Source organism: Phyllosticta citriasiana (assembly GCF_038021145.1).
Source record: "Phyllosticta citriasiana strain CBS 120426 chromosome Unknown IWZ02scaffold_28, whole genome shotgun sequence".
In the NCBI taxonomy this organism is placed as follows: Eukaryota; Fungi; Ascomycota; class Dothideomycetes; order Botryosphaeriales; family Phyllostictaceae; genus Phyllosticta; species Phyllosticta citriasiana.
Window position 1 is genome coordinate 46,033 of NW_027117305.1, and position 25,962 is coordinate 71,994.

A 25,962-nucleotide genomic window follows, 5' to 3' on the forward strand; every position below is an offset into this window, starting at 1 on the left:
TTTTTCCATCTCATCAGCGCTGACTCGACCCAACCATAGAATCAGGCCACGACGATAGACAGACGACGGTTGTTGATCAAAGTTCCATCATCACGTGGCGCGCACGTCGTGATGACTATTCAAGCATGCAAATCTCTCTCCTCGCCGGCTATTCTTTCTCCCTCTCCTGCATCGGACCGCTCCGCGCAGGCGCTTCGCTTCTGCCCCAGGTCAGAGCGTATCGCATGCATCGCGGCTCCGTGGGGAGTTTGCAACCCCGATTCGTGGCGGCAAGGGCCGCGCGGATTTCGGAGTGTTCGAAAAAAAAAAAATCCGAGAGGCTTTGAAAAAAGCAGCGCTCAGCCCCGTCCCCGACATGACATGGACCTTTGCAGTAGTCCAGAGAGAAAAGAGAAAAGCCGCGGCATGATTGAGGCGCCGACTCCGCGGCCTTGTCTTCCAATGGCATGGAGGCGGTGCCCTTCCCGCTCTCCCGCGATCATCACCTTCATCATTCCTGAGGTGGCCTTGGCCGAAAATAGGCATGACACTGCCAGGCCGCCAACGCGGCCAGCGGCCGTCCAGCGAATGACCGCGCGCGTATTCAGTGTACTCAGACCAATTCCATGCCTTGGCTAGTGAGCGGTCCTGCTTGTCCGAACTTATTCCTTGGAGTCGGAAAGAGCAGGTGGCCCCTGAGTCGGTCAAAAGCAAGACATTGCTGTGCATGCTGGTAGGATCTGGCGGTTGTTGACGGCTCGGCATGTCCGGAGAATTGCTATCCTGGTACATTCCCCATTTCCAGGAGTTTGAGGTGTTGCGTCTGTTGTGGGGCAGCATTCGGCCCAGCATCCGAAGTGCTGTGCGACTTCGATACTGCTGTGCTTTCACTTCCGCAGCGTCCGCACATGGCAGCTCTTGAGTGGAGGAGGTACCTCCAGGCCAGCTCTTTGTGCATCACCTGATTTCAAAGTCTTCCGAGGGCAAGAGGGTGGCAGTTGGATAGAAAGCTTGGCATCACACAACGCTCTTGATCTCAGTGCCCGCCAACGTCTGCTCGCTCCTAGCCACACATGGTGGCGACGGACGGATTGATAGACAACGCATGAAGCCGGGCGCCCCGGGGCGCTCGATGCGATATGCGGAGGGCGACCGGTGCGGGAGGCGGCGTGCGGCTGACGGGTGGGCATGGGACGAGGATGTCGTGTGAGCATCACTCGGTTCGGTGGCGGGCAGCGGGAGACGACAAGCAGTAGAGAAGATATGATGTGCTGGCAAGACGCAGAGGTGTGGGTGGGCAGACGTGGAGTGCAGCCGGCGCGAGCGATCACCTTCGCAGCGAGTGGGGAGCGAGGAGAATGCAAGTGATGCTTGCGTACACGATGAGATGGCGACGCCGGTGAGGTGCAGGTGCAAAGGCATCTGGCTGGCTCGTGGGTCAGTGGATGAGTGAGGCTCGGCCGGTGGAGGAGGAGGCTCGAGAATGAGGCTGGTGGACGTGCAGAGAGACGTGGTTCAGAAGGACACGGGCTTTGGACTTGCCTTACGGGACTGGATGCGTGCTCGGGAGCATTGCTTGCTGAGACTGGTTCGCGGCCAACATACACGTGCAGCGTGCAGCTTGCAGCGCGCGTGCATGCGGGAGTAGGCTGGTTGGTGTGCGTGGTACGTGGTGTGCATCCTTTCTGGTTTCTGAGATGGATCGACAAAAGGTGGCGAGAGACTTTTTTGTTCATGTTGGAACGGACTGGATCGTGCGGTCTGCACGATCAATGGTGTTGAGCGGGATGGAGGAACCTCCGCAGCCAGTATGGGCCAACCGTACTCATGCGGATATTACCGCTGGTCAGAAATGCTTCCGAGCAACTGGCGGCAGCCGCTTTGGTGCTGTTCGGCTTCTTTTTCGATCTGGTCGGACTGAGTGGAGTTGCGTTCCGGATACAGCTTTTTGCAGTCTGCTTCTGCCATCTTCCGACTCTGCCTTCACAGTTCGGAGAAAGCAAATCAGCTGTGCAGAGAAAGCTTCCGAGAGTCAAATGAAGCGTACTTTCAGTTTCAACTGCAAGCCGTTGCATCAACCGGATCTCCGTAGACGTGAAGAGACTGCAGAAATGATGTCAACGAAAGTGCGATGATATAGTGCCTGCTGCGGCATTCCTTTCCGTGTATCCGGCGCGTCTCCATCGTTTACACGCAAAGAATTCTGGGATCTGAGATGCTGGGAAGTGGATCAGCCAGTGAAGCGCGACGGCTGCAGAAATACATGAAGAGTTGCCCAATGTGTCTCGTCTGCACAACCTTCGGTTCTTGAGATCCCCGAAGACAAGGACGATGTCAATGAAGGCAACCATAGCGAGCTTTTGTCTTTGATATGCAAAGCAAATTGATGGGCTGCAGGCAGAAAGGAGATAGAATCAGAAGAAAATTGACCAGAGCTCCAAAACTCAGGCTTCCGGATCCGGGGATATTCCTGTTTAATCGTCTGGAAGATCACAAAGGCTGAGTTGCAAACTAACATGTCTCACTGTGCAGAAGTCCAGAAAAAGCCATCAGCTTCTGCAAGGAAGAACTACCCATGGACTACGTAAGTAACTAGAAGATATGAGAGCAGTTCCAAGGTGATTGATGAGTTTAGTTTGCAAAGTCACTTGTACTGCACCTACCTGCTATCCATCGTGTATACGGAGAGAGGCGGACCAATTCAAGACATTTCAGCGTCAGCACTTCTCAATGCCTCTCAATCACCTCCCTTCCAGACATACACGTCAATTGCAAACAAAAGCACCAGGAGCCTACCTTAGACCGCTGACGACGAAGCTCCCAAGCTGTCAATCAGTCAGCTACAAGCGAGTCCTCACCGGCCGCCTCGCTTCGCCTCGTCCATCTCGCATAGGACCATCGGCCGACGGGTACCTGTCCCTAGACACCGCGACGCGATGGCGCGCCAACAGATATACCTACAGTGCGGCCCGTTGGTTGCCGGGGTAGGTAGGCAGGTGAGCACGTAATCAAGTACCTTGCTATGTACCTACTTGGGAAATTTTGTGGCTGCGCCGGTCAAGTCGAACGCCAGGGGTGTGTACGTGTCTGTTTGTGTGTAGGTAGGTGGGCAGGCAGGGTTGCTAGGTTCGCGCAGCATCGTGACTCGCCGTGTGCGATGCGCAACAATGTCACTTTTGCTCCTCTGCCTTACCGCCAGGGGTTATTGACTAACTGACTGACTGATTGAGTCACCATGGACCATCCAGCCTGCAGCAGCGCAAAAGAACACCTTACCTAGGCAGTTGACCGACTGCTGCACAGAAGCTTCCATGCAGCATGCATGCATACATACCTAGCCACATATACGCTCGCCTCGCCATTCGCAGTTCCCGTTGCCGACCCCACGTGCACTGATTGCGCCAACCACGTACGTCGAGGGAGCAGCCAACCAGCCAGCCAGCCAGGCGGCCGGCCGGCCGGTCGGCCGAATGAATGAATGATCGAATGGATGAGCGGGTGAAGCCTGCAGACGAATTATACATGTGTAGGGATGCGTGTGTATGTTGTCAGCGCAGCTAGCAAGCCAGCGAACGAAGTGAACTGGTGGAGAGGGAGGAGGCTACTACCGGTCTAGCGTACCTTGTCTGCATCTTCTGTCTTGCTTTCTCTAAAGGTTGAGGAGGATGGACGACAGGCAGTCTGGTAGGCAGGCAGGCAGGCAGGCACACGACGACGCAACGCGTCTTCTTCGCCTCTGGTTTCGGACCTCGCCGGGGTCGGGGGTTTGGTGGTGGTCGGCGAGCTCCGGTTGCGAGCTGCATGGGGACGATTGGTCGGCTGCTTGGTGGTTGGTGAATGGTACGTAGATACCTTTTTCCAATTGCGTCAGCGTCGGTTGTTGAGAGTTTGGCGTAGGAGAAAGTGTGAGTATCAAAATTGGAGTTGTCCAACCACGGGCGAAACCAGTCCATTAGACGGGCAGAAGTCGAAGAGAGCGGCTCCAGACACGCGAGCTGCTCCAGTGCTCCAAATAAAAGCGCGATGGGCTACAGCCCAAAAAGAAAAAAGGAAAAGAGACGGAGTGAGCGAGGCGCCAGCAAACGTACCTACATACCTGCGTCAACTCCAACTGCCTACCTCCAAGACTCCAACTGAAGCTCCACATACTGCAGCATACGATGCCAAACAAATGAAACCTATAACGCTATTCCCATCTTGCGCTCCAGCTACACACCTCACCGCCATTAAAATCCACATTGTGGCGGGCCAGCCCACAAGCAGTTTTCCTAGCGCCCGCCACAATCTACGCCACGCCAACCCAACAACGAAACCCACTCCATCCCAACCCAGCCCAGCCAGCCAGCCAGCCCCCGTCCAGTCCAGCCCAGCCCATCCACGCCCAGCACGACGGCTCACGGCGAGGGTACCCACGCCGCGGTACCCGATGGCGCACGGCTGCGCTCGCTGGGTACCTGCTTGCGCGTACCCCGAGCCGTACCGCGCGCGCGCGTTCGCTGTGTAGAACCGAAGGAAGGGAACATCCTGCGCCGAGTGGAGTGCGGTGCGGAGAAATTGGACGGCGGCGGCGACGGACGGACGGACGGACGGAGTGGAGAGCGGTCCGCCCGCTTGGCTGCTGGGTTGATCGTTGGCTGGCTGGCTTGGTGGTTGGTTTATTGGCGGTTTGGCAGCGAACATGCATGGGATGACGGCTTTGGCGGGTTTTCATGACGAGCATGACGGGAAGGCAATGGAATGCTCGGTTCGTGAATTGGATGGCGGATCGCGGATGGAAGAGATGGACGTTGGACTGAGTGACTGCTATGATCGTGGCTGCGTCGACATCGCGACCGATCTTCAGGTGCACGTTTTCTTTTGCTCTCCAGGTGTTGAGATGCAACAGAAAAATCCGATGCCGCCTCCGCCGCGCACTCACTGATTTATGCCCTAGCTGAGTGAGCCACCACCTATTGCTCGATCAACAACAGAACGGCGCCCGACGAAAAGTAAAGGCACCGTAGCATAGCAGTGCAGCGACCAGTGGCACGACACGACACGACACGACGCTTGCTTGCGCCGCGATGGGCGCGCCTCGCCCGCCGACCCGGCGCATCGAACTGTGGCGCTGGCGTTGGCGTGGACGGATTCCGAGGACGTGGGAAAAAGCAAAGAGACGGCTGGCTGACTGACGGGCAACAAAACAAACAGCCAGACAGCCAGCCAGCCAGCCAGCCAGCGACGAGAAAGAGTGACCAACAAGGCGGAAAACGGAAGATGAAAAAGAAATGAGGAGGAATCGAGCGTTAGCGAGAGTGGGTGAAATTGAACACCGTGTTTAGCTTTTTTCTGCTTTGCACGAAGAGAGAGTGGTTGGGTTGGGTAGGATGACGGAGCCTCGGTGTGACTCTTCTCGATGAGCTGAGGAATTGGAGGTTGTGCTACCTGTGTCTGCCTGATGCGGCTCAAGTGTAAGTAGGTTGAGGAAGAGGGATGAAGGTGGTATTGATACTCCCCGCGCGCTGGCTGGCTGACTCTCTTTATCGGCTGGAAAGTCGGACATGTTTACGCCCTACCTATCGTGTATCCGGCCAAGTCGTGGGTGTCATTGTCGTCGGGCAGTCATTGCCCTGAATTGCATCGAATCGTTGGTAGTTGACGGAAAAGACTTTGAATGACGGATTGCGGGAGAGCAGCTGAGGTAGGTTATGCTGAACTATGGCCATCAATGGTGGAGGGCCAGCCAGACTGCACCGCGCAGCTTAGCTCCCCATCCTCGCCTCTGCCCAACTGCGGTCTCTAGGTCTCCTCCCACCTCCAGCTAGGTTACATTACCGAAGTACATGTGTACCTACCTGCGCACGACGTCACTACATTCAGCATCAGCACTCAATCACCTCAAGCTACCTTACCTAGCGTCAGGCACGTCGCGAACAAAGCCTGTCCTAACGTCGCAGCGTCGCAGAGAGAAATTGGCAGGGAGCATGCACGTAAGTAGTCGATGTGGTGTGGTGTGAATGGATGGACGGAGGATGGAGGGGCAGAAAGTTGAGTGTAGCGACAACCAAGCGTCGCAAGAGATCTTCGATGACAACAGAACCAAGCCATGCCTACTTGCGGGCGGCCCCTCCACCACATCCCGTCGTTTCGGCCTACATGTACATACATACAATGCAGATGGACGGATGAACGGCAGACGGGATGGATGAGCGATGCAATGCGATGCGGCGATGATGATGACGATGGCGACGACAAAAATGCCTCCCACCACCACCACGCCGAAGCGGGATGGGGAGAAGCGGTGACGCCGACGCCTCCGCTGGCATTCAGACACATGTCGAGGTGGACGGCTCAGGCGCAGAGAGACGTCTGCACTGCAGCGACAATTCATTTTTCCATGTACGTACGGTGCGATATACGTCGACGCCGTTTGCCGTACCGTGGTGGCCCTGCGTGGTGCATGTACTTACTGGTGGTGCATGTACTGGATGTATTCGCGCGATGCAGTGTTGAGCGTGACGCGGGTGATCTGAGTATGGCGAATAGACGAGGCATTTGGACAATCCAGCTTTTTTGATACTCTGTCGTTATTGCCAATGTTGTTGTTGTTGTTGTTGTTGTTGTTGTTGTTGTTGTTGTTGTCATCGTCGTTGTGGCGAAGCGAGCATGCCATCCGGCGGTGCTGAAACGAGAACATGACTGGGCTTTTTCTTGACGAGGCTGGATTGAGTGGATGCATGGCCCAAGGCAGCCATGTGGCACGACTGCAAGACGCGAGTCAGAGATGCATCTACGCTGCAGCAGAAGACGGTGTCGACGCCGACAATTCAAGAGTTTCAGTCATTTAGATGGTGATAGGGCGCGTTTCGCGGCTCCGCGCGGCGCAAATCAAGTTCAAGTATCACCGGACAGGGTCATGAGAATAAGTGGCAGTGGTAGCATTTACGCTTTCTGAGTGTCCCTCCTGTCGCATCTCCTCGTCCTTGCACTGGAAGAGAAGTGAGTGGAGAGGCTAAACTAGTCTTTTCTGCGACTGAAACCACACACACACCCCCCGGCTGCCAAACATGACGCGCATCAAGTCAATAGCTTCCTGCGACTAAGTGTCGCCAACGTCAAGTCTTGTCATCGTGTCACACCCCCCATCATTTCGACGCTTTGCAGCCGAGTTTGAGTGGTAGGTAGGAAAGAAATGATCCAAGACAAAATGCCTCCCAAGACAATCCGATAGGCCAAAGGGGAAAGCACCCTTGCTGCCCCGTCCAGTCTAGGCCACCCTGTCGAGCATTGGGCCCTACAGGAACATGGTTTCTGTTATTTTAGCAGCTCGTCTGCGATGTCCATGGGTATCGAGGCGAGGAGCAGCATCGGGAGGGGTTGGTTGGAGGTGTCTGGCCATATGATTGGGCCAGGGATCCTGTATCGTTCAGGGTCCTCCCTCCGCTCCAAACATTGCTCTTCTCGGCGTTTGGCGGGGGGATCAATGATCGGCTCTGCCTCGGTGACGTATCAAAACACGCCCCGGATTCCAGCGAGAAATCAGTCGCTCATCGGTAGTATCCCGCATGTCGTCGCTCGCGCACGTCGCGCTTCGACGGCTCGCGCACCTGGACGTTGTACTTTGCGTGGTTGCGCGTTTGCTCGGCCAGGTCGGCCTCGTACAGGGTTCCGCGCTTATGGTGGGCAGAGCTGTTGTTGATGTCGAGTGTAGCCGCGGAGCTGTGGCCGTGGCCGTGGCCGTGGCCGTGGCCGTCGACGCGTCGCCGCCTTGGGCTGGGAGCCGGCGCCTCCATGTGCACAACGGCGGGCTGGGGCTTGTGGTGGTGCTTTGGGCGCTCTGGCAGTCGCGGGGCCACCGGATAGGTGCGGTCCATGGAAAGGAATGGTCGCTTGTGCCGAATGCTGCGCTCGATGGCTCGCAGAAGTGATCGTGCCTCGTCGTAACCCGGCTGGATCTCGACGCGCACCACTTGGAAATCTTCCTCTGCCGTGCTGTACGCTTCGCCGTCCTTGCGCATGTAGAGGCACTTGGCGACGGCTTGTGCCAGCGAGTGGCCTTGATCGCAAAGCTGCTTGCCAGATCGGTGGACGGCATACGAGTTGCGGCAGGACGAGCAATTGCGGGCGTGCATTTCAAAGTCGTAGAGGGCCCAGCTTTCAGCGATGTTGGCTGGCCGGGTGACGCCCGTTACCTCACCCTGAACGAAGCCAACGACTCGCTTCGTGGCCATCTTGGGGTGGACGATGGTGGGGAGGAGAGGGTGGCGGAGAATTGAAGGCATGGTGGCGGTGGTGCGGTGGATATCGTATAGACCAGGTGGATTGAGTGGTTATTGTACTTGAATTGCTGGATGAGTGCAAAGGTTGGTATGGCTCCAGATAGAAGGGCAGGAGGCGGAGGATATAGGAGCTTTTGTAGCTGGGCTGGGGGGTGGTGGTGGTACTGAATGGGACAAGGTGTGCAATAGGTAGGGTCAGCATGGATGCCTGTCGAGGGCCGGGGTGCCGCAGCAACACAAGACTTGCATGCCCTGCCCTGCGCTGCCCTGCCCTGTCCTGCAATAATTCCACTGCTGCATCCATGACGAACAGTTGCTCCTCCGATCGATTATCATCGATTCAGTCACCGCGTTGTCGCTGTCGTCCATAGTGGCTGCTCGCCCTGTGGCGGAGAAGGAGCTGCGCCTCGTCCCGCTCCGTCGCAAAACACACGACGACGACGACGACGACGACGACGACGACGACGAAAACAACAGCAATTGTCCACTCTCGCACAGCCGCCTATTCTCCACTCGCATACCCTGCGTCTCTACAACTGCAGTGTTGCGCCATCCTCCTCTGCAGCCGTGGCTGACGGTCAAGGCTCGGCTCGCCGACGCCTCTGCAGTCGGGTCTGTCTTGAGTGATGGCCTCTCCCCACAATCCACAATCCGGGCCTGGACCTGGACCTCGACTCGCTGCACAGAGACCAGGATCATCTTCACCGGTGCTGCCCTCCATCACTGCGACGAGTACGAAGACACCCCCGACATTCCCCCTGCCACCATCTGTCGCGGCCGTTGCTCGCGCCCTTCCCCTGCAAGATTTGGCCATGTTTGCATCTCGTCCGTCCACGTCTGTTGTATGTATTTCGCTCTTCGCAGCCCACCGGTCAGCCGTCTGCTGCTGTGGTGTTGAAACGACTGGCTGCGGCGTCTCGTCCGTGGAGAAGGAGATCATTTGCTCCAGGCCTCCCTGTGACCTGCCACGCTCCCCAAACAGGTGCGAGCACCAAGCCCTACAAGGACCATGCCACCACATCATCTACACATCGTCGTGCTCCTCCTCTCCTCGACTACTCATCCGACGCCTGCGTGAGCGGGGACCGTGGGTGTTTGCCAGCACCACGGGGCCCCACTACTGGTCCGCCTAGTTCCGCATCAACGTGTTTGCAGTCAAGTCAGGCGCCCGCCTGCATCATGGCAATTGACCACTCCAAGCCAAAACATGATGGTCACATAAAATCTACGATGAGGAATCCACATTTGTTAACCAGCTAGCCCCATTCGCCAGCTCACAACCCTCCACCTTTCCGTATCCAGCCCGGCCAGAAACGCTGCAGCGCATCGCAACAACAAGGCGTAGACGTCCGGACAGGCGCGACTCCGCTTGCCGACTGGGCAAATTTGTGCTGATGACTCAATGAGCTGGCAGCTGGGCACGACGATCTCTCGAGCGCAATCTGCCCTCTGTGCGCAAATTGCCGCATCGCCTCGTCGCCGTCAAACTCTCCTTGTTGTCCACGAACACCCCCCCCCCCATCGCTTTGCAGATTCTGCCGTGACCCATCGGTCCGCCCTTCCCCAGCCTTGGGGAAACGTTGCACGCCCACCAGCCTCGAAGCAGGAGAACGTGGGCGGCACGTCGTGCGACGCCGAATCATCTCGAGACCCGGATGGCACGGCCAGGCCAGGCCAGGCCAGGACTTGAGCATCCACCTGCGGTTGCGTAACATCTGCTGCCATCTGGGATCGAAGCATCCATCGGCAGGCGCCGCTGCGCTGCGAAGGCAGTCGAGTCGTCTGTCTGGCAGCCAAGAGTGCAAACAAGTCGAGTCGGCCTCGAAGCATCAAGCCACCATTGTTCCACCGGTCAATAATGATGATGTTTGCTACAGCAGGCTGTGAAATAAACCTTGAGCCGGCAGCCAAGTCACGCGGGGAATGACAAAGGGAACAAGTGCGTGCAACTTGTAAACATGGTCCGACGCGCTTCTATAATTGACGACAACAAACGACTGGACGTCGGTCGCCAGGAGGTACAGTACAGGACAGTACTGTAGCAGGTGGCCACCAAAGGATAATGGACTTTCTCATTCTCCGACGCATGGGCTAACCCACACTGCCAAGACCCGGCCGCGCCGGCCCCCAAAAGAACGTCGACGTCGCTCGCTCACTCACTCACTTCAATGATTCCAGAAGAGCGCCGCTTACATTCGATGCACCAGCTGCACAGCCAACAATCCAGTCCAAAGCCTCCCCAGCCTCCTGCCACAGATACCTTTTCTCGAACCGTGCAACCAACGCGGGGCCGAGCGAGCACGCTGCGACGCGACTGGCCACCTCTCGTGTCTGCTCCGGATCCCTCGTCATCATCATCATCATCATCATCATCACAACTACCACATCCATCACCGTCAGCTGCCTCGCCTCCTCCCTCAGAGGCTACTTCAAAGCCTGCTCAGCGCGTCACGCGGAACTTTAATTATCGCCAATCAACCGCGACGACTCGATGAGCGCTCGCCAACCACGTCGTTTCGTCGGCACAATACATCGTCCTTTCTCGCGTACGCGGCCCGTCCGGCACCAACGTCATAGGTAGCATCTCGGCGTACCTGCATTAGCCGACCCCTCCAGCCGGTGGGCTGCCTGTCTGCACTGCGCCTTTGCTGCGCTGGCCCGCCGGCTCTCTTGCTCTCTCGCTGGGCTGAGGATGGATGGATGGATGGACCCGCGCCGCTGTCATGGCCGTGGCTGTTGCCGTTGTCCGCCTGGCTGCTGCTCACCTTCCCTACCTCTCCGTCGGCGGGCTGTGTGGTAGGCGCCGTCGTTGCCGCCAGATAGCCCAGCCATCCAGCGGCCATGTTTTGGCATGCTTTCGTTTCATCTTCCATCATTCCCTTTGTCGAGGCTGGCAGGCTGGCCGTGGCTCGCAAGCTGAGACGCCGGAACGCGACGACGAAACGGCGAAACGGTGGCATTGACACCTGCAGGCTTTTTTCAGGGTCCTTGGCATGTTGATGATGATGATGATGATGATGTCGTTGGTTGTCCTTTTTCCATTCCTTTCTGTCCCCAGCCTTGCCCCTCCTTGCATTGCCTTGCCTTGCCCAGCCTTTCTCCGTTTCGACGTTTCGAAGATGGGAGCACGCATGTACGTTTCTCGCTTAAGGTCGGCTGGTCATGCAATCGAAGCTTCGATGCCACCACACCTCGCTGCGCCGCGACCGGGTTCTTGAGACATATGACGACGTGGGAGCTCGATGCTGGGGCGGGGGTGGGGTAAGTATGTAGGAAGGCAAGGCAGTAAGGTAAGGTCAGTGAGGGAGCGAGCGAGCGAGCGAGTGAGCGAGGGGGATGCAAGGCTGTGACTTTCTGTCCATCCATCTATCCAGTTTCTCGCTCGTGGCCACGGTGTCTTGTACGCTGTCATTTCCGTCGACGAGGTCGTCCCATCAGCCTCGGTTGTTGCGATTTGGTGTCGGCTGGCGGCGCCGGGTCGAGATGCTGAGGCGCTCCCGGCTCCCTGATAAGTTGGCCATTGTGCTTGCTTTGCGTGGATGTAATGTACGTATCTAGGTACTGCTTTGCCTCCTATGTCTCTCTGTCTTTCTTTTGCGCTCATCGCGCACCTGTCTGTCCTCTGTGCGTAGTAAACCCCCCCTCCCCCCCTTTTTCGTTTTTCTCTTTTCCTTTCCTCCTCTTTCGTGCCAGCCAGCCGGCCAGTGCTCATAGCACAGCAGCACCCGACTACGACGGCGCCGATAACAACGATATCGACGACAGCCTCACAGTCTGTCTGTCAGCATGCATGATGCATCTCCAGCGTGTCTGTCCGTATCCGCCAACCCGGCAGCTGGGTGGCTCGCTCTGTCTGACTCCGCCGCCGTCGTTGTCGACCCAGCTAGACGGCTCGACCTTGTCTTTCTCCTTGTCCGTGGCCCGTCAGGCTGAGGCTGAGGCTGAGAGAGAGAGAGAGAGAGAGAGAGAGAGAGATATCAAGACTTACCTAACTATGAAAGGAAGGGAAGAGAGCGGGTGACATGGGTGCGATGCGATGCGCTGGCTGGCTGGCTGGCTGGCTGGCTGGCCGGCCGCTGAGCCACCCCCTCCTCTCTCCCTCACTCTCTCCCTCCCTTCCTCCCTCTTTCAATCCTTCATCACCATCTTTTTGGGTATTTTTGCAGTCCGCCAAGTGTTTGTTGCGGTCCAATCAATCCGGCATAGGTCTGCTCAGCTGGCCGCAATTTAAACGCGCGCGTATGTGTGCGCCTTGTTCTCTTTTTCTATCCGTGATGCAGATGGATGGGTGGCTGGGAACTGGACGCATGATGCCAACCAGCTGCGTCGTCTCTGCTATGTGTACGAGTCTGCGCTGCGTCTTTACTTTACTGCTAGCGTTGCTGCCAATTGTTGGCCATGGTGGATTTGGTTTGCGTTTTACACGTGTTTGCTTGGAGAAGGCCTGCCTCCTTCTTTCCCTTTCAACCTGACCCGTCTGCGTGTCTGCCTCTGCATCTTTTCCTTTCTGTGATGATCTATGCGTCTGCGTCTGTTCCCTCTCTACTGCGCTGCCTTCTCCTCGAGCTCGTGGACGAGACGGAATAAGACGAGTTGAGATGAGACGAGTGCCACCAGCCCATCAATTATTCATTTGCACGTTCGCAATCCCCTCTTGGCTCTGCTCTGCACGGCGGCTGGGGCTATCTATGATATACTTCATGCCTCGAGTTCAATGCAGATTTGCCCGAAGTAGACGAGACGAGACGAGACAGCACCGCCACCTCTTTTCCACCCGAAAAATCCGCTTCTTGTGTGAAACGTCTTCTCTCCAAACAGTGTTCCTCTATCTTAACCGCCATGGGAATGTAAAAATCCAACAACGGACATCTCGATTATACCTTTACACCCCGCTACTCTGCTTTTCTGCTATTCCGCTCCTCCACTCCTCCGCTTGTCTGAGCCCGAAGCAACGCAACGCAACTCGTCTCTGTCACTCTAACGCTACATTGATCTCCGCAGCCGCCGGATTGCCGACTCACTCACAAGAAGAGATAAAATAGTCAGTGGGTAAACTACTCACTTGGGCTAATCGCAGCTGCGCGTGTCTTCGCTGCTGAATGGTAGGTAGGTTTCTGCAGCGCTACTGATGCTTTGACGGGAGGGGTGAGGAGAGAAAGGAAAGGAAGGAAGTAGAGGTGGCACGGGGAAGGGGGTGGTGACACGTGCGATTGTAGGACTCGATGGTGTACATCTGGTGTCTTGTTTGCGCTGCTTTGTCGCCTGATGGGTCGCGAAACTTTTAATGTTTTCCCTGTCGCATTCGTCTTTTTCTTGTTTACTTTTTCCTGTCTGTCTACCTGTTCGTTGGCTATGTGGTATGTAAGATCGATCATCTTCGCTACTGTTTACTTCTATAACAAGTCGATTTGTTTGCACTGTTGGCTTGCTGTTGAGATGTACTTAATGAAATTTTGTCGCTTAGCGCGCATCTTGTTAGATCTCATGACAGACGAGCGGGTTTATGCTTGATGCTGAAAGCCCCTTTTTCCACTCAATCCACCTGTCGCCGAGGTGAAAAATCAATTGAATACTTTTGAAAAAGCAGCGCGAACCACTCGCCTCTTCTGTATAAAGAGAAACCAGCTACAGAAAGAACTCTGTTTGACTAATCTGCATGAATGTAGAAATACAGACAAATGAAGCACACATAAAAGGAAAAAAAGAAGAACAAGAAGGCAGACAAGACCTCGAGCAAAACAAATATAAAGCATACTTCCTGCCCCAGCTACCTCCAACTGCTTCAAAGTTCTCTACGCCTTTCATGCAACAACGCCCCCTTCTCCCTAACCAAGCCATACCTACAACAGTTCTCCGAGTTCAAAATGGCGAGATACCCATAACCACAACCATAACGCTACGAAGGGAAGAAACCACCATTCAAAATTTCCAGTCCCATCACATCAATGACTCCCCCAATTTCTCCTCCTGCCCCAACTAACCAACCTTTCCACATACACACTCACTCACCCACTCACTCCCTCCCTCCCTTCTCATCGTCTCACGCACACCGAGTCGAAAATTTCAAACGGGGAAACCAGCTAACTATATACCTCCTCATCTACCGCACAATAAGAAGCAAGTACGTTCTTACTCAGAGCAACTCGAACGAGGTCGCTTTTCTTCGCTTTCTCGTTTCTCTCCCGCTTGCCCTTCTCAGTGGCAGCGGTGTGATTTGGTTGGTTCACACGTGGTACGCGGGAGATGGGACCGTAGAGCCAGCCAGCCAGCCAGCCATAACCGCCGCAGCATAGAGCAGAGCAGAAGAACGGTATGTGCAGCAGCGGAGCGGCGCAACAGTGGATGAAATGGAGGAGGGGGAGGAGAAGGACAGGCAGGAAATAGGCAGGAGAAGAGCGATGCCATGACAAGAGGGAATGCATGCATGAATTGGGGCGATGGAGTATCGTCAGCACGGCAGCCATGGATGGCAGCACACGCGTCGTCCGATTTTCTTGTCTTGTCGATTCTTTTCACAGGGCAGCGGTACCGGCGAACGTCATGGGTTGCATTTATTGCTCGAGAGAAGAGCGATGCTATCGGGCGAAAAGCAGCAACAACGTCTCGAACGCAGCATCGGCAGCAACAGCATCAGCGTTACGAGACGGCGGCACGCACGACCAGCGGCCAGCCTCTCACCACGGTCACTCTCGCCGATGCACAGCGAGGTCGCTACCAGGAGCGCACAAGAGACTGTGTGCAGAGTCAATGTCAATGTCAAGATCAATTCAAGCGATGCTACCATCTTCCCCGCCCGCCCGCCAACCTGTCAATCCAACAACGACAAAGACGATGATCTAACGCAAGCAGAGAAGCAAGCAAGCCGCCGCCGCTCAAACGCACTCTCATCAGGACAATACAAGCAGAGAAACGGCAAACTCCAACGAGAAAGAAAGGAGACGTGGAAGGGAATGAGACGAGGACAAACGAGCGGGAAGAGGACCGGAAAGAGGAGAAGAAATCGATCAAGCATGGACAGGCAGACAACTACAACAACAAAGTAACGCGGGCATTGTTCCATCAACAAAAGTTCTTCAGCACAGCTCAACACACGCGCGCAGTGCAGCGCGGCCTCTCGCAGTCTGATACGCCGACCGAGACGGCGCCCGAGCGCCAGCCAACCGGCAGCCAGGCAGTCGGCGCAGCTGGGTCAACAGCGGGCGACCGTCGGTTCGAAAAACGTTGGACGTTGGCGTTTTGGCGTGTTGTTGTTGTTGTTGTTGTTGCTGTGGTCGTTGTGGTGGACCAAGCACCGCCTCCCAACGCCACGGCAGCCTCCGTCGCGCGACAGGGCAGGGCAGGGCAGGGCGTCCGATGTCCGGCTCACCTCATTCCAACAACAACGCGCGCGATTCAACAAGACAAACCCGGAACGTTGACGCCACCTGCATCATCCTACAAAACACAACAAAACGCACAGCAGCAGTCAGTAACAGCAGCAACCGAAGCAAAAAGGCACAAGCAGTCGAACGAGATTCCCGAGCGGAAGGTGAATTGTGTACTTTGTCATGTGTGTGTATGTTGTATTTGACAAGGGGTGTAGGAATTGAACAGGGAAATATGCATCCGATATCGCGCGCGTGTTGGTTCAATTGTCGTATGAGGAGTGACTTTTTTACTTGGTAATGAAGCCGAGGAAGTCGGCGACGATTAGAGTTACCATTCTGTTGTGCCACAGTCAGTCATCAATCGCCCATTATCAGCCAACCCTGTGGGCTCAACGAGACCAACTCGCCAGAATTCAACGCCACAACAACGCAGTCCGCCAAGTATATCCACAGTGGGGAGGGAAAGACTTACGCGTGCGGCGCGATACGAATGTAGTACGTGCCAAAGCCGCGGTAGAAGCGCAGGATGCCTTCTTCCTTGGTCACCTTCTTGAAGCAATCCCACATGCCGCGATACGGCAGGGTTCCGTCGGGGCGCTTGGTCTGCTTCTGCAACCGCGTCTTGACAAAGTCAAAGGGCAAGCTAAAAAACGAGGCAAAGAAGCCGGCAATGGCCGACGCCGTCAGCGTCTGGTTGCGCGCACTCAGCGATGTGCCCTTGAGCTGGTTCTTGGCTTCGGAGAAGAAGGCCAGCTGCCCAAAGTTGAGCGCCATGGCCCGCACCACTGTGGGGTTGCAGCCCGCCCATAGCGCAGTGATGCCTTCGTTCTTGGAGATGCGCGCCAGCGCGTCCACCACCGACTTGTAGTTAGCCCGCTCCGCCACTGGCTTGAGCCCGTCCGATTGCATGCGGATCAGTGCCAGGTCGGCCGGGTTTCCAACCATGGCCGCCAGGCCTCCTGCCGTGAGGCCGGCGCCGGCGCGTTCTGCAAATCCAACCTTGCGTCCGCTGGTCTCAGCGCGCTTGGTCAGCTTTTGCATGAAGGTGTCGAAAAATCCGAGCCGGGCCGTCGTGTATACGGCTTGTCGCAGAAGGCCAGCAGAAAGACCAGTATACAGATCCCCAATCTTGCCCTGCTTGAGGATATCTTTTGTAATGGATAGCGGCGTTGGTCGCGGGCCCTCCTTGACACCTTCACCGGCAAGTTGGAGGCGGACTTTGATCATGTCAACGGGTTGGATGACGGTCGTGGCAGTCATGCCCGCAAGGCCGCCATTGACAAATGGAAGGGTGGCTCGCACCCAGGGAGTATGTAGGAAGTCGGTTGTGGCTCTGCTGGGGTTCTCGGCGGCGGTCTTAACGGCTTGAGATCCTTCGTTGATCGACTCTTTGGCACTGTTGAGCGCGGCGGCGGACTGGCGCTTTGCAGCCTCCAAGGCTGAGGAACCGGCAGAAGACATAGTCGGTAGAGTGGTGGAAGAGATGTCCGGGGGAATGACTGTGGGTTATATTGGACTGGCGAGCCGCGGGGACGTAGGCTAAGTGGATCCCTTCGGACAGGAGGATTTGCCCGGGCTACGTTGGTCAATCAGCGCCGGCCGATGCAGGTGGTGTACATGTACGATAGGTAGGTGCGGTCTAAGCGTCTCTGCCGGCGGCAGGTGCGGGCATATGAGGCTCCATGTCAGTAGTGCGGCAGGCGTTGGGGCTTATTTAGCAGAAAGACCATGTTGGGAATGGGCGAATGAAGAATGAAACATGCAGGCTCAATCAAATCAAGGCATGGGAGTGGAGGCTTGTCAGACAGCTCCCGACTCTTCCCGCTGTGATAAAGGTACTTTTACGCGTGTCGACGAAGCAGACGAGCTACTGGAGATGGCGTACCAGTTGGACCGCACGTTGTCAAGACCAGGGATGCGATCTGCGCGATGGCGTTTGACGGTGTCGCTGGCGCTAAGGGTCAACGGTTTGGAAAAAGCTAGACTGGCGAACAAGTTGGTCGACAAAGACTGGCGATGGTCAAGAGAGGAGAACGACCTGTCGTCGAGTACCTTCAACCCCTCCCTCCCCGTGATGTCTGGGCAAGGCGGGAAGTGCGGGGAAGCTTGACGACGTTGCGGCAAGCAGCAGGTCAAGCTTCGAGAGCAGTCCAATGGCCGTCGAGGTACGTACACAGCTGCTGCCGGCGGTCCGGCGATGCCCGCGCGCGTGATGGTCAGACAAAGGGTGAAAGGGGGAGTCCGGTTAAGGTTCTGTTCCTCATGAAGTGTTGGAGTTCGACTGACAAAACGTCACATCACGTCATCCGTTACTGAGCGAGTAGCAAAGCCGGTGATGCTATTGGTTCGCTGCGCTCTCAACACCATCCCGACCTGCTTCCCCGCAGTCCTGGTCGCACCTTGTCTCCAACAATGCCATGCTGGCCACGGGCTGGCAATCGGGTCAGGTCGGCGTGCGTCGATGGTTGTTCGGCTCGACTTTGATCCTCTTTCAATGCTGATCTCCAGGATTTCAGCCGTCGCAGCCGATCGGCTTCACTTTTAACCCCGGGTCTTTGCATCGCCTTCGCACTGCGGCAGCTGTCGAGGATGAGGAGGGATAACCCAAGGCAGCACAGCCTCGACAAGCCGGCGCGGCCCGCACTCCCGAACGACGACGACCTGAGAGGCCGCTGCCATGGTCGAAGGGTTCAACCGCGTCGAGAATCCAACGACACAGGAAGGAATCGGTGAAACCTGGTTGCTGGGATGCTTGACAGCTGTGGAATGTCTGCCCCTTGATGACCCGACTCTTGGTATATATTGTCTTCCACTTTCTGCGCTTTTCAAATCCCAATCAGTGCAAACAGCTTGAACTCTGCAATGCAACTGGAGAGCTCGCTGGATCCCGGATAGCACCACTTCGACGTCCTGGAATGGGATGGCCTCGACAATTCTGGGTCTCGACGCCTCAACATGAGTTCCTATTGATTTTGTCGGCTCCCTCTGGACGTTGGAACCAGGATCTTGTCTAGCAAATTGGGTGCTGACCCCTCAGTCGTGCAGCAACCTGCAGACTTAACCATGAATCTTCGCAACCAAAGACTCCTTTACTTTTCCAAGAATTCCATGCTCTTCCTTTTCGACTGAAACAGTCTGCAGAGATGGTTTTGTTTCGTCTCTCGTATCATTTGTCAGTCAATTTTTTGGCAGTTTAGTGTTTCGACTTCAGTCTACGCCGACCATTCTCGAGAAGTAGCCGTGTCACCAAAACTACAAGACTTCTGGGTGGTCTACCACAGAGGAAGACAGAGAAACCATCTCGCAGAGTATGATCAAGATCATGACCCTGATTTTGCTCCTGGATCAAGTATTTTGCCGTACAGTGTGTCAAAGTCCGAAGGCTTTTCGGAAGATTCTGCTTGTGTTGCCGTTTGTTTTCCGTGCGTTCAGGAGTCATCGCTATAGTTGACGCATCGCTTCGTGTCCGTTAGAGGGGCTACAAACCCATCAAACCTTTCATGTTTCAGCCGCCAGAAACTACTGACCGTCTCAGTTCGTCGGTCTCTTGGCATCATCTTGAAGCGCTGTCTTCGTCTGTGCTCCACGCATCCGCCGCATTTCTCAGCGGCGTGAAATCCAGGCCAGCAAAAGAAAGACGGAAAATTCTTCTCCGCCACCACAAAGGTGGTCTTCCAGGTCATCAACAATGACCGTAATCCTTCATCCATACTTAAGCCAAGAGGTCCCGTTAGGCACCCTCCGCCACGAACCCACCTAACGCAAGCCAGCCAGCGACAACTGGAACCTGCAAGAAATGCCATAAGCGCGCCTTGCGGCCCGCCACGTCCCCAGCGCGGAATCGAGCTCCGTCCCGTCGCCTCGGGAGCGTTTGCATCTGCTCCCACTCCCCTCTCCGCCAAGCCCGCTCCCAAAACACCAGGCCTCCAAGCAATCCATGGCCAGGGCGATCTATTTCTGGGGGAGTCGCGCACGCGCAGTAGACGCCATCATACGATTCCGCTCGCTTTTCCGGCTGCCAAGATGGCGCGCCACGGCTGCTGGCTCCGACGAGGAGGACGTTGCCTCTTCGGCGAGATTTTTTTCTTCCCCTTTCGCCTGGTTTGGAAACGCATACGATGCTTCTGCGACGTGTGCGTCATCTTGTCGTAGCTTCGGAGATTTCGTGGTCTGCCTCAGGTCAATTGCCACGCCTCGAGGCCTCGACCAGCGTGACAAAAGAGACGGCATTGTTGGAGTCAAGATTTGGCTACGAGTTTGCTGGATGGCGCAACGTGACGGGTGTGGCGTTGTCCCTGACAGACTCGGGCTTTGCAGAATGGGCCGACATGAGGCCGGAGCGTGTCAACCCGAGAAAAAGTGAAGACGGAGAAGGAAATGAGACATTTTGAAGACTGCTTATGAAGAAAATGAGGAATTTGGCAAGACGATGGGCTGTTGCGGTCGTTGCAGCAGCCAAATGCAGAACAACAGAATGAAAAACGGCGACGGAAGACGTTTAACTTCGCGCACGTCGGTCTCGTTGCTCTCTACCATCAACATCAACACCAAGAAATCTAGCATCCGTCACCCATCGCGTCCATCACGAGCAAACGGCAGTAGTTTGCGGTGCAGTCTGACAGACGCCAGCGGGACAATCCGAGTGCGATCTACCGTACGCACCAACGCCGGCCAGCGGGAGGCGGAAGGACTTGGCGTCCAACGCAGATAAACTTTTCGGCTTCCACGTTCCCCCTGAACCTTCTTCGTGTTAAGCTTCGCTAGCCCCCGTCGTCGTGACGCTTTCCTATCTGCACGACATGCTTCGTGTCTGTTTGTTTTGGCAACGCGACGACGCGCCGTGGCGGCCAGAGATGCAGACGACGAGGAAAACGCGGGACCATGGGACGATTCATGGCGAGCTTGCTGCAATGTAATCGCGGGTGCGAGGATGGCGAGGCGGATCGATGAACGTAGGCGATTGAAGCGGGAGCGCGGGCGGCGTGCTCATTGGCAATGCGGTCGAGCTGCGGCTGCGATGGAATGGGGCTGCGGGTGTTGGTAGTGGTGGGTGTCATTGTCGGATGGAAGTTTCCCGGAAGCTGTAAGGTAAGTTGAGAGATCCGCCTCCACTCTGCTCTGCCGACAGCGTGTCACACAAACGACTGCTTGTGAGTACGACAGCTGGTCGTCGACGGAGCCACTGCAAATCGAGGGCATGTCTTCATGGTTACCATGAGAGCATTCAAAAACAACAAATTCTGAAAGGTAGGTTGAAGGCTGGAAGACTGAGACTGCGGGATTGCACCTACGACATGCTAGCAATCTCTGCCAGCCGCGTCATCACTCGCCGTGAGGTGAGCGCGCAGTCGACATCTCGGCGCTTCTCGATCGGATGTCCTTCACCGCCAGTCCTTCCCAAATCACGACTCAAAAACCCTATATTCGTCCAGGCTCAAGACCCTCGGACGCATCCGACGCCAACGCCAGTGACGTCACCCGCAGTCCAGCGCTCTAACCGAAGCAGACGATCGTCATCGATGGGTGCGGCTCTTTTCCCTGCGCCGCGACGCGCTGCTGCCCCCTGCCCGGCGCTGCTGCGGCCATGATCATCAGGAGGCATTTCTCGTTCCGGAAGGGGTGGCACCGCCGTCTCCACATCCCACCGCAGCCCGCACGTTCCGGGACGTCCGAGCGGGATCTGGGGGAGAGGACGTGGACGGCCGGCGAGAGAGCCGTTAGCTGACGACGCTGTCGTCGTTGGATGAAAGGTGCTGTGGTGAAGGTGGTGTCTGAGGCACTCCATTCTGCATCGGAAAGAATCTCTTCAGAGTCGGTGGGTGTCGTAGACAAGCTGAGAAAACAGTAGATTTCGCCCGAACAACAACCTCTATCTCTTTCCCTAGCCAACCTTGACCGAACTGCCAACACATTCTCCAGCCTCGGCGATGACAACGAAGGCAACTCAGCCATCATCGGGCACAGCGTGGCTATACCGACCTATCCCCCCGCTCTTTACACTTCTGCAAATGTGCCAAGCAGTTTTACTTTACGAGCAGCAGAGTAGGAGTAGCATCGTCTTTTCGAGCAGTACGAAGGATCGTCGGCGGACAAACAGACAGAGTAACACAGAGTCGGCACGTACCGAGATCAAGGCGGCCACCTTGATGGACAATGATGACCTGACGAGCCGATCTCGATTTGGGACCCTTGGTTCCCAGACTCTCGTTTCGAGCAGGGAAAAAGCTGGACAGTCAATAGTCCCAGAGCTCGACATGGCAAACAGCAGTCACCTCCAAGCCGCCGAAATTTTCTCCGTTGTTGCACTGCTTCAACTGGCTCTGTTTGACGACGTCGTACGTGAGACGAGCTCTTGTCCATGGCATAAGGTTTCCAGTCAGCCAGACAGACGCACGGCCTGCAGCAATTCATTCTTCCAAGGACCTACGTCGGTGGCCGACTGCCAAGCGCAGCACATCGGAGGCAGCTATAGAGGGTCCACGTCCGTGCAGCGAAAGGCGGGCAGCCCGCTATCTAGCAATTATTGATGTTCCCACACCTGTATAGACTGATCAACGCTGGACCTGCCGTTGACAACCGTCCACTCCCCATGCGCCGCCGACCAACGTGTCGTGGGTGGGGAGGTACAGCACAGCGCGGCATTTCCACGGCCCTGACTTGCCATGAACGATGCTCCTCCGCGGCCTCTCTTGCTCCACTTCGTCTGCACCCAGCCAGTCAGTCGGCAGAAGCGCCGAGATGATCGACTCGTACGTAGACCACGTACACCGAGCGTGCGTGCGAGACAAGCCAGCGAGATTGTGAGTGGCAGCGCTGAAAACGGTGCGGCGTTTTTCTGCACTCCTGTCACCCTGCTGCGCGCCAAGAACGATGAGGAGGCGCGTCGTCTCACGGCGCGCGGGCGGGAAAGGCTGAAACGCTGCGGCGTGGCGGCGGCGCACCGCAGGCTTGTGGTCGAAGAAAGGACGCCGTTGTTGTGCGTGTCGGAGAAGAGGTGCAGAGTAGGTGACGAAAGAGGCAATGCCGAAGAAGATCAGGGACGTGCGAGTCCGCCGCCAGCCACCAATGCGCCAAGCACAGCAGCAACTAGATTAGTGAGCGCGAGGAAACACTTCCGAGGAACCAATAATGCAGTCGGAGAGATGGAAAATAGGTTTGTTGCAACAGTTGGCCAATGTTGGGATTTGTCTGTGAGTGCTATACATGCAGCCTGCGAGACGCCTGGTCCCCTGCAAGTGTGTATATACAAAACTGGATAATTATATGAGACCTTGATGAGCTTTCCATTTTCTCCTCCCTGCGCCCCCTGATGCTTCGAAATTCTTGCGAGCAAAATTGTTGTTGTTCGACGAAGCAGAAGTCAAGCCCAATGATAGCAGAAGCGTCGTGAAGAGCTTAGCAGGCGGCGGCGTCAGCCGGGGTGTACTTGCACGCGGCGCTGGGGCCCGAGCCGCTGGACGAAGGCTCCGCGCTGTTGTCGTCGGTACCCTGGAATTCCTCGCAGATGGTCTCGACCTGCTTGGCGCAGGTGTTGGTGATGGTAGCAGCTGTCGAGTTTGTTAGCATGATGGCTCTTCATGGTCCAGTCAAGGCCACCTACTGTCACCGTAGTTGGAGTTGATGCCGGCAAGAATGTCACCGCTGGTGGCTTGCACACCGTCGATGATGACGTGACGCTCGTACATGGTGTCGCAGTTGCCGCAGCTGCGGTACAGCTTGCCAAAGTCCTCGACGAGGAAGCCCGAGATGCTGACGGTGCCAGCACCGTTGTGCTGAATGACTAGAGACGAGAGTCAGTTTGATTTCTCGAATGGTCGTTCGGTCATTTCTTTCTACTTACTCTTGTCCGAACCGCCCTTGGCACCACCGCCAATGACATGGGCGGTGCCGCCGGCTTCCTGCTTCTTGATGGAGAGGGCGTCCTCGCAGACGGCGACCCACCTAGGAGAGTCAGTCAGAACCAAGCTCGTAAAATGTGTTGAAGATGGAAACCTACCAGACGTTCTTGATGGTGCACGAGCCCTGGCAGTGGACACCCTCAACCTGGTCGGCAGCAATGATGACGTTCTGGAGGGTGGCACCGTCCTGGACGTCGAAGACGGCGTCGCTGTCACCACCCTCGGACTGACCGGAGCAGGAGACACCACGGCCGAAGGCCTTCATGCCACCGTCAAAGGTGCCGGTGACGGTCATAGGGGCACTGAGCTGGCTGGTGCCCGAGGAGGCGGGGAAGCCAGCAGCAGCACTAACAGCACCGGTGACAGCGGGAGTAGGCGTAGGAGTGGTAGGAGTGCGGGCGATGATCGAAACTTCAGAAGCACGAGGGACCATGAAGGCCTCAGAGCCAGCAGCCAAAGCGGCAACAGCCACGGCGAGGGAGCGGATGGAGTATTGCATCTTGGTCTTTGGGAAAGAGTGGACAATTGACGAATTGCTCAAGAATTGTGGTTTCTGAGAGGCGGTCTTGCACAGCAAGAGAGTGACGATTGCAGAGAGTGATTGATTGAGGAAGGCTTGGAGAATCAAGTTCCTCTGAAAGATGCGGCTCTACTTAAACAAATTCCCAATCCCATCTTTTAGCGAGCCTACAACCAAGAATGGTCACTGCTTCTCCACACGACGTCGTGCAACGTGATTGGGACAAAATGAAACATGACAAAGGATCAAGAAAGTGGAAAGAGCAGTACACGGGCGGTACTCTGAGCGCGGTGGCTGTTTTTCCGAGTTGGGTAGAACGCTGAATCGTTCGAGGCTCGCAGTAGGTGGAAGGACCACCGTGATAGGCACTCTGACTGGTCTCTGGTCGAGGTCAGGGCGGAAGTATGACAGCAATTGGTCCCATCCGCCGTTCTTGGCAGCGGCTTGCCAGCGCTGAAGCATTTTCGGCGCGCTTGGGAGATTCTTGGCCCTCATCAGCACGAAACAGCTGCAGGCGCGGATCCTGCGCGGCGGTTATCTCTTCGGGGTCTAGAAAGACCCCAAGGCAGCGACATCAACGTCCCCGCCAAGCCTTTGGCGAGGGATTTACGATGGCCTTACCATAGCCGAAGTGCCAAATGGAGTCGAAACGAAGCACAGATGAAAGAGACGGACTGGACAAGATCCACCTTGCTCTGTGGGGGGGGGGGGAATGCGCAAAGAGACGCCAGTGACCTTTCCACGACAGGCGCTCCGGATTCACGGACTGGCGGCGAAATTCACCGGAGAGAAAAGCAGTTGTTCGAGTCTTTGGTACGCCCGCAGATCGATGCTGGATTTTCAGAGTCGTCGGCCAAATTTCCTGGTGGAGGCGCTGAAGTCACTGTCAGCCATGAGCGGAAAATTGGTGCCTACGCAACCGAGCTCTGGGCGTCACTTCAGGCCCAGAGGAAAAACAATGGCGAAGCGGTTGGCAATTGGCAACATCAGGGGAAAGAAGACTGGCGAGAAACTGGTGATGTGGACGACTAGGCGCCTTGAAACGGATGGCAGTGCAGGTGGAGCGGGACGAAAGAAGAAGAGAGCAGCGGAGTCTGGCGTGGCAGACCGCTCGCTTAGGTAGCCCAAATAGGTAGCTAGCCGCCGTGCTGGCGACCGACCGACTGGACTGGAATGGTGTAGCGCCTGTCGGTTACGCTTGCTGCATTCGCTGTAACGTTACCTTACGCTGCGGCGTATGTAATCCAGCTTGGCAACGGCCGGCACCATCATACTTTTTCCATGGTCCCCATCTAGCTTTGGTGCGCTCTCCAGTCAACAACCATCCCTACCGGCTCGGTCTTGTGGTCGGCAAACTGCAGAGAAGACCGCATGCTTGATGCCGTGCTGTCAAGACGTTCGAGACGAGGAGAGCAAGACAAAAAAAAAACAGTCAGTACGCAAGAGGCCGCGGTCCCGCAGGGATTCCATCGCACGTGCCCCATGCTGTCCACAGCAACCATGACTAATACTTCATCAGCACTTGACATGTAACAATCTGGGCATCCCTCCAATCGTTACACACCTGCTTACACATAACTGGCAGGCTGGGACGGCTACGAAGCCATTTTCACACTGCTCAACGCGCCCACCATTCTTACTCCCGTCCTCAACAGCATCGATCAGCGTCGTCATGTAGCATCCTGGTGGAGTCTAATGCCTCCTCCTCTCCTCGTCCTTATTTTGCTCGCCAGCCACTGCGCGTCATGAGGGGCTGCGCCTATATGCTCCTCTCTCCCCGCAGCGCCGCCAAAAACTCACATCACGAGCTCTTTTGCCGCCGCTAGAAACGACGGGAAATGCCCACGACGTAAGCTTCGTGGGCACACATCACGCACCGCAGGGGTTGCACTGTTGCGCCCCTCGCTGCCGCACACGGCTCGCCTCTCACTCCGCCGACA

At 56.2% G+C, this 25,962-nt stretch overlaps 7 protein-coding genes across 7 annotated transcripts; 2 read left to right on the top strand and 5 right to left on the bottom strand.

Moving 5' to 3' along the window:
* Nucleotides 1-112: 112 nt before the first annotated feature.
* IWZ02DRAFT_167342 (uncharacterized protein) lies at nucleotides 113-913 on the bottom strand. The gene has a single exon (XM_066762148.1). The coding sequence runs from the start codon at nucleotides 829-831 to the stop codon at nucleotides 211-213; it is 621 nt and encodes a 206-aa protein (XP_066617366.1). The 5' UTR covers nucleotides 832-913; the 3' UTR covers nucleotides 113-210.
* A 2,400-nt stretch (nucleotides 914-3,313) lies between these two features.
* Nucleotides 3,314-4,659, bottom strand: IWZ02DRAFT_438009 (uncharacterized protein; the record flags this gene model as incomplete). Its single annotated transcript, XM_066766685.1, has 6 exons — nucleotides 3,314-3,484; nucleotides 3,601-3,660; nucleotides 3,728-3,776; nucleotides 3,832-4,007; nucleotides 4,076-4,127; nucleotides 4,196-4,659. 6 exons carry the CDS (start codon nucleotides 4,657-4,659, stop codon nucleotides 3,314-3,316), a joined length of 972 nt encoding a protein of 323 aa, XP_066617367.1.
* A 2,846-nt stretch (nucleotides 4,660-7,505) lies between these two features.
* On the bottom strand, nucleotides 7,506-8,240 carry IWZ02DRAFT_387523 (uncharacterized protein; the record flags this gene model as incomplete). Its single annotated transcript, XM_066765552.1, has 1 exon — nucleotides 7,506-8,240. The coding sequence occupies one exon, from the start codon at nucleotides 8,238-8,240 to the stop codon at nucleotides 7,506-7,508; it is 735 nt and encodes a 244-aa protein (XP_066617368.1).
* Nucleotides 8,241-11,760: 3,520 nt separating this feature from the next.
* Nucleotides 11,761-12,301, top strand: IWZ02DRAFT_466602 (uncharacterized protein). The gene is made up of 2 exons (XM_066768510.1): nucleotides 11,761-11,861; nucleotides 11,960-12,301. The coding sequence occupies exons 1-2, from the start codon at nucleotides 11,813-11,815 to the stop codon at nucleotides 12,256-12,258; spliced, it is 348 nt and encodes a 115-aa protein (XP_066617369.1). The 5' UTR covers nucleotides 11,761-11,812; the 3' UTR covers nucleotides 12,259-12,301.
* On the top strand, nucleotides 12,269-12,750 carry IWZ02DRAFT_486197 (uncharacterized protein; the record flags this gene model as incomplete). The annotated part of the gene is made up of 2 exons (XM_066769240.1): nucleotides 12,269-12,476; nucleotides 12,518-12,750. 2 exons carry the CDS (start codon nucleotides 12,269-12,271, stop codon nucleotides 12,748-12,750), a joined length of 441 nt encoding a protein of 146 aa, XP_066617370.1.
* Nucleotides 12,751-15,594: 2,844 nt separating this feature from the next.
* Nucleotides 15,595-17,342, bottom strand: IWZ02DRAFT_167451 (mitochondrial carrier domain-containing protein). The gene is made up of 2 exons (XM_066762149.1): nucleotides 16,077-17,342; nucleotides 15,595-15,940 (listed from the first exon to the last, which is right to left on the bottom strand). Exons 1-2 carry the CDS (start codon nucleotides 17,063-17,065, stop codon nucleotides 15,892-15,894), a joined length of 1,038 nt encoding a protein of 345 aa, XP_066617371.1. The 5' UTR covers nucleotides 17,066-17,342; the 3' UTR covers nucleotides 15,595-15,891.
* A 5,657-nt stretch (nucleotides 17,343-22,999) lies between these two features.
* On the bottom strand, nucleotides 23,000-23,935 carry IWZ02DRAFT_387495 (pectate lyase-domain-containing protein; the record flags this gene model as incomplete). Its single annotated transcript, XM_066765547.1, has 4 exons — nucleotides 23,000-23,151; nucleotides 23,205-23,384; nucleotides 23,445-23,545; nucleotides 23,601-23,935. The coding sequence occupies 4 exons, from the start codon at nucleotides 23,933-23,935 to the stop codon at nucleotides 23,000-23,002; spliced, it is 768 nt and encodes a 255-aa protein (XP_066617372.1).
* Between the last annotated feature and the right edge of the window lie 2,027 nt (nucleotides 23,936-25,962).

Bases quoted from the DNA above. Each gene is read 5' to 3' on its own strand.
- IWZ02DRAFT_167342 (XM_066762148.1), bottom strand. From the start codon at position 831: ATGCTGGGCCGAATGCTGCCCCACAACAGACGCAACACCTCAAACTCC.
- IWZ02DRAFT_466602 (XM_066768510.1), top strand. From the start codon at position 11,813: ATGTCTCTCTGTCTTTCTTTTGCGCTCATCGCGCACCTGTCTGTCCTC. The intron at 11,862-11,959 runs GTGCGTAGTAAA...ATAGCACAGCAG, and splicing joins CGCGCACCTGTCTGTCCTCT to CACCCGACTACGACGGCGCC.
- IWZ02DRAFT_167451 (XM_066762149.1), bottom strand. From the start codon at position 17,065: ATGTCTTCTGCCGGTTCCTCAGCCTTGGAGGCTGCAAAGCGCCAGTCC. The intron at 15,941-16,076 runs GTAAGTCTTTCC...GTGGCACAACAG, and splicing joins ATTCGTATCGCGCCGCACGC to AATGGTAACTCTAATCGTCG.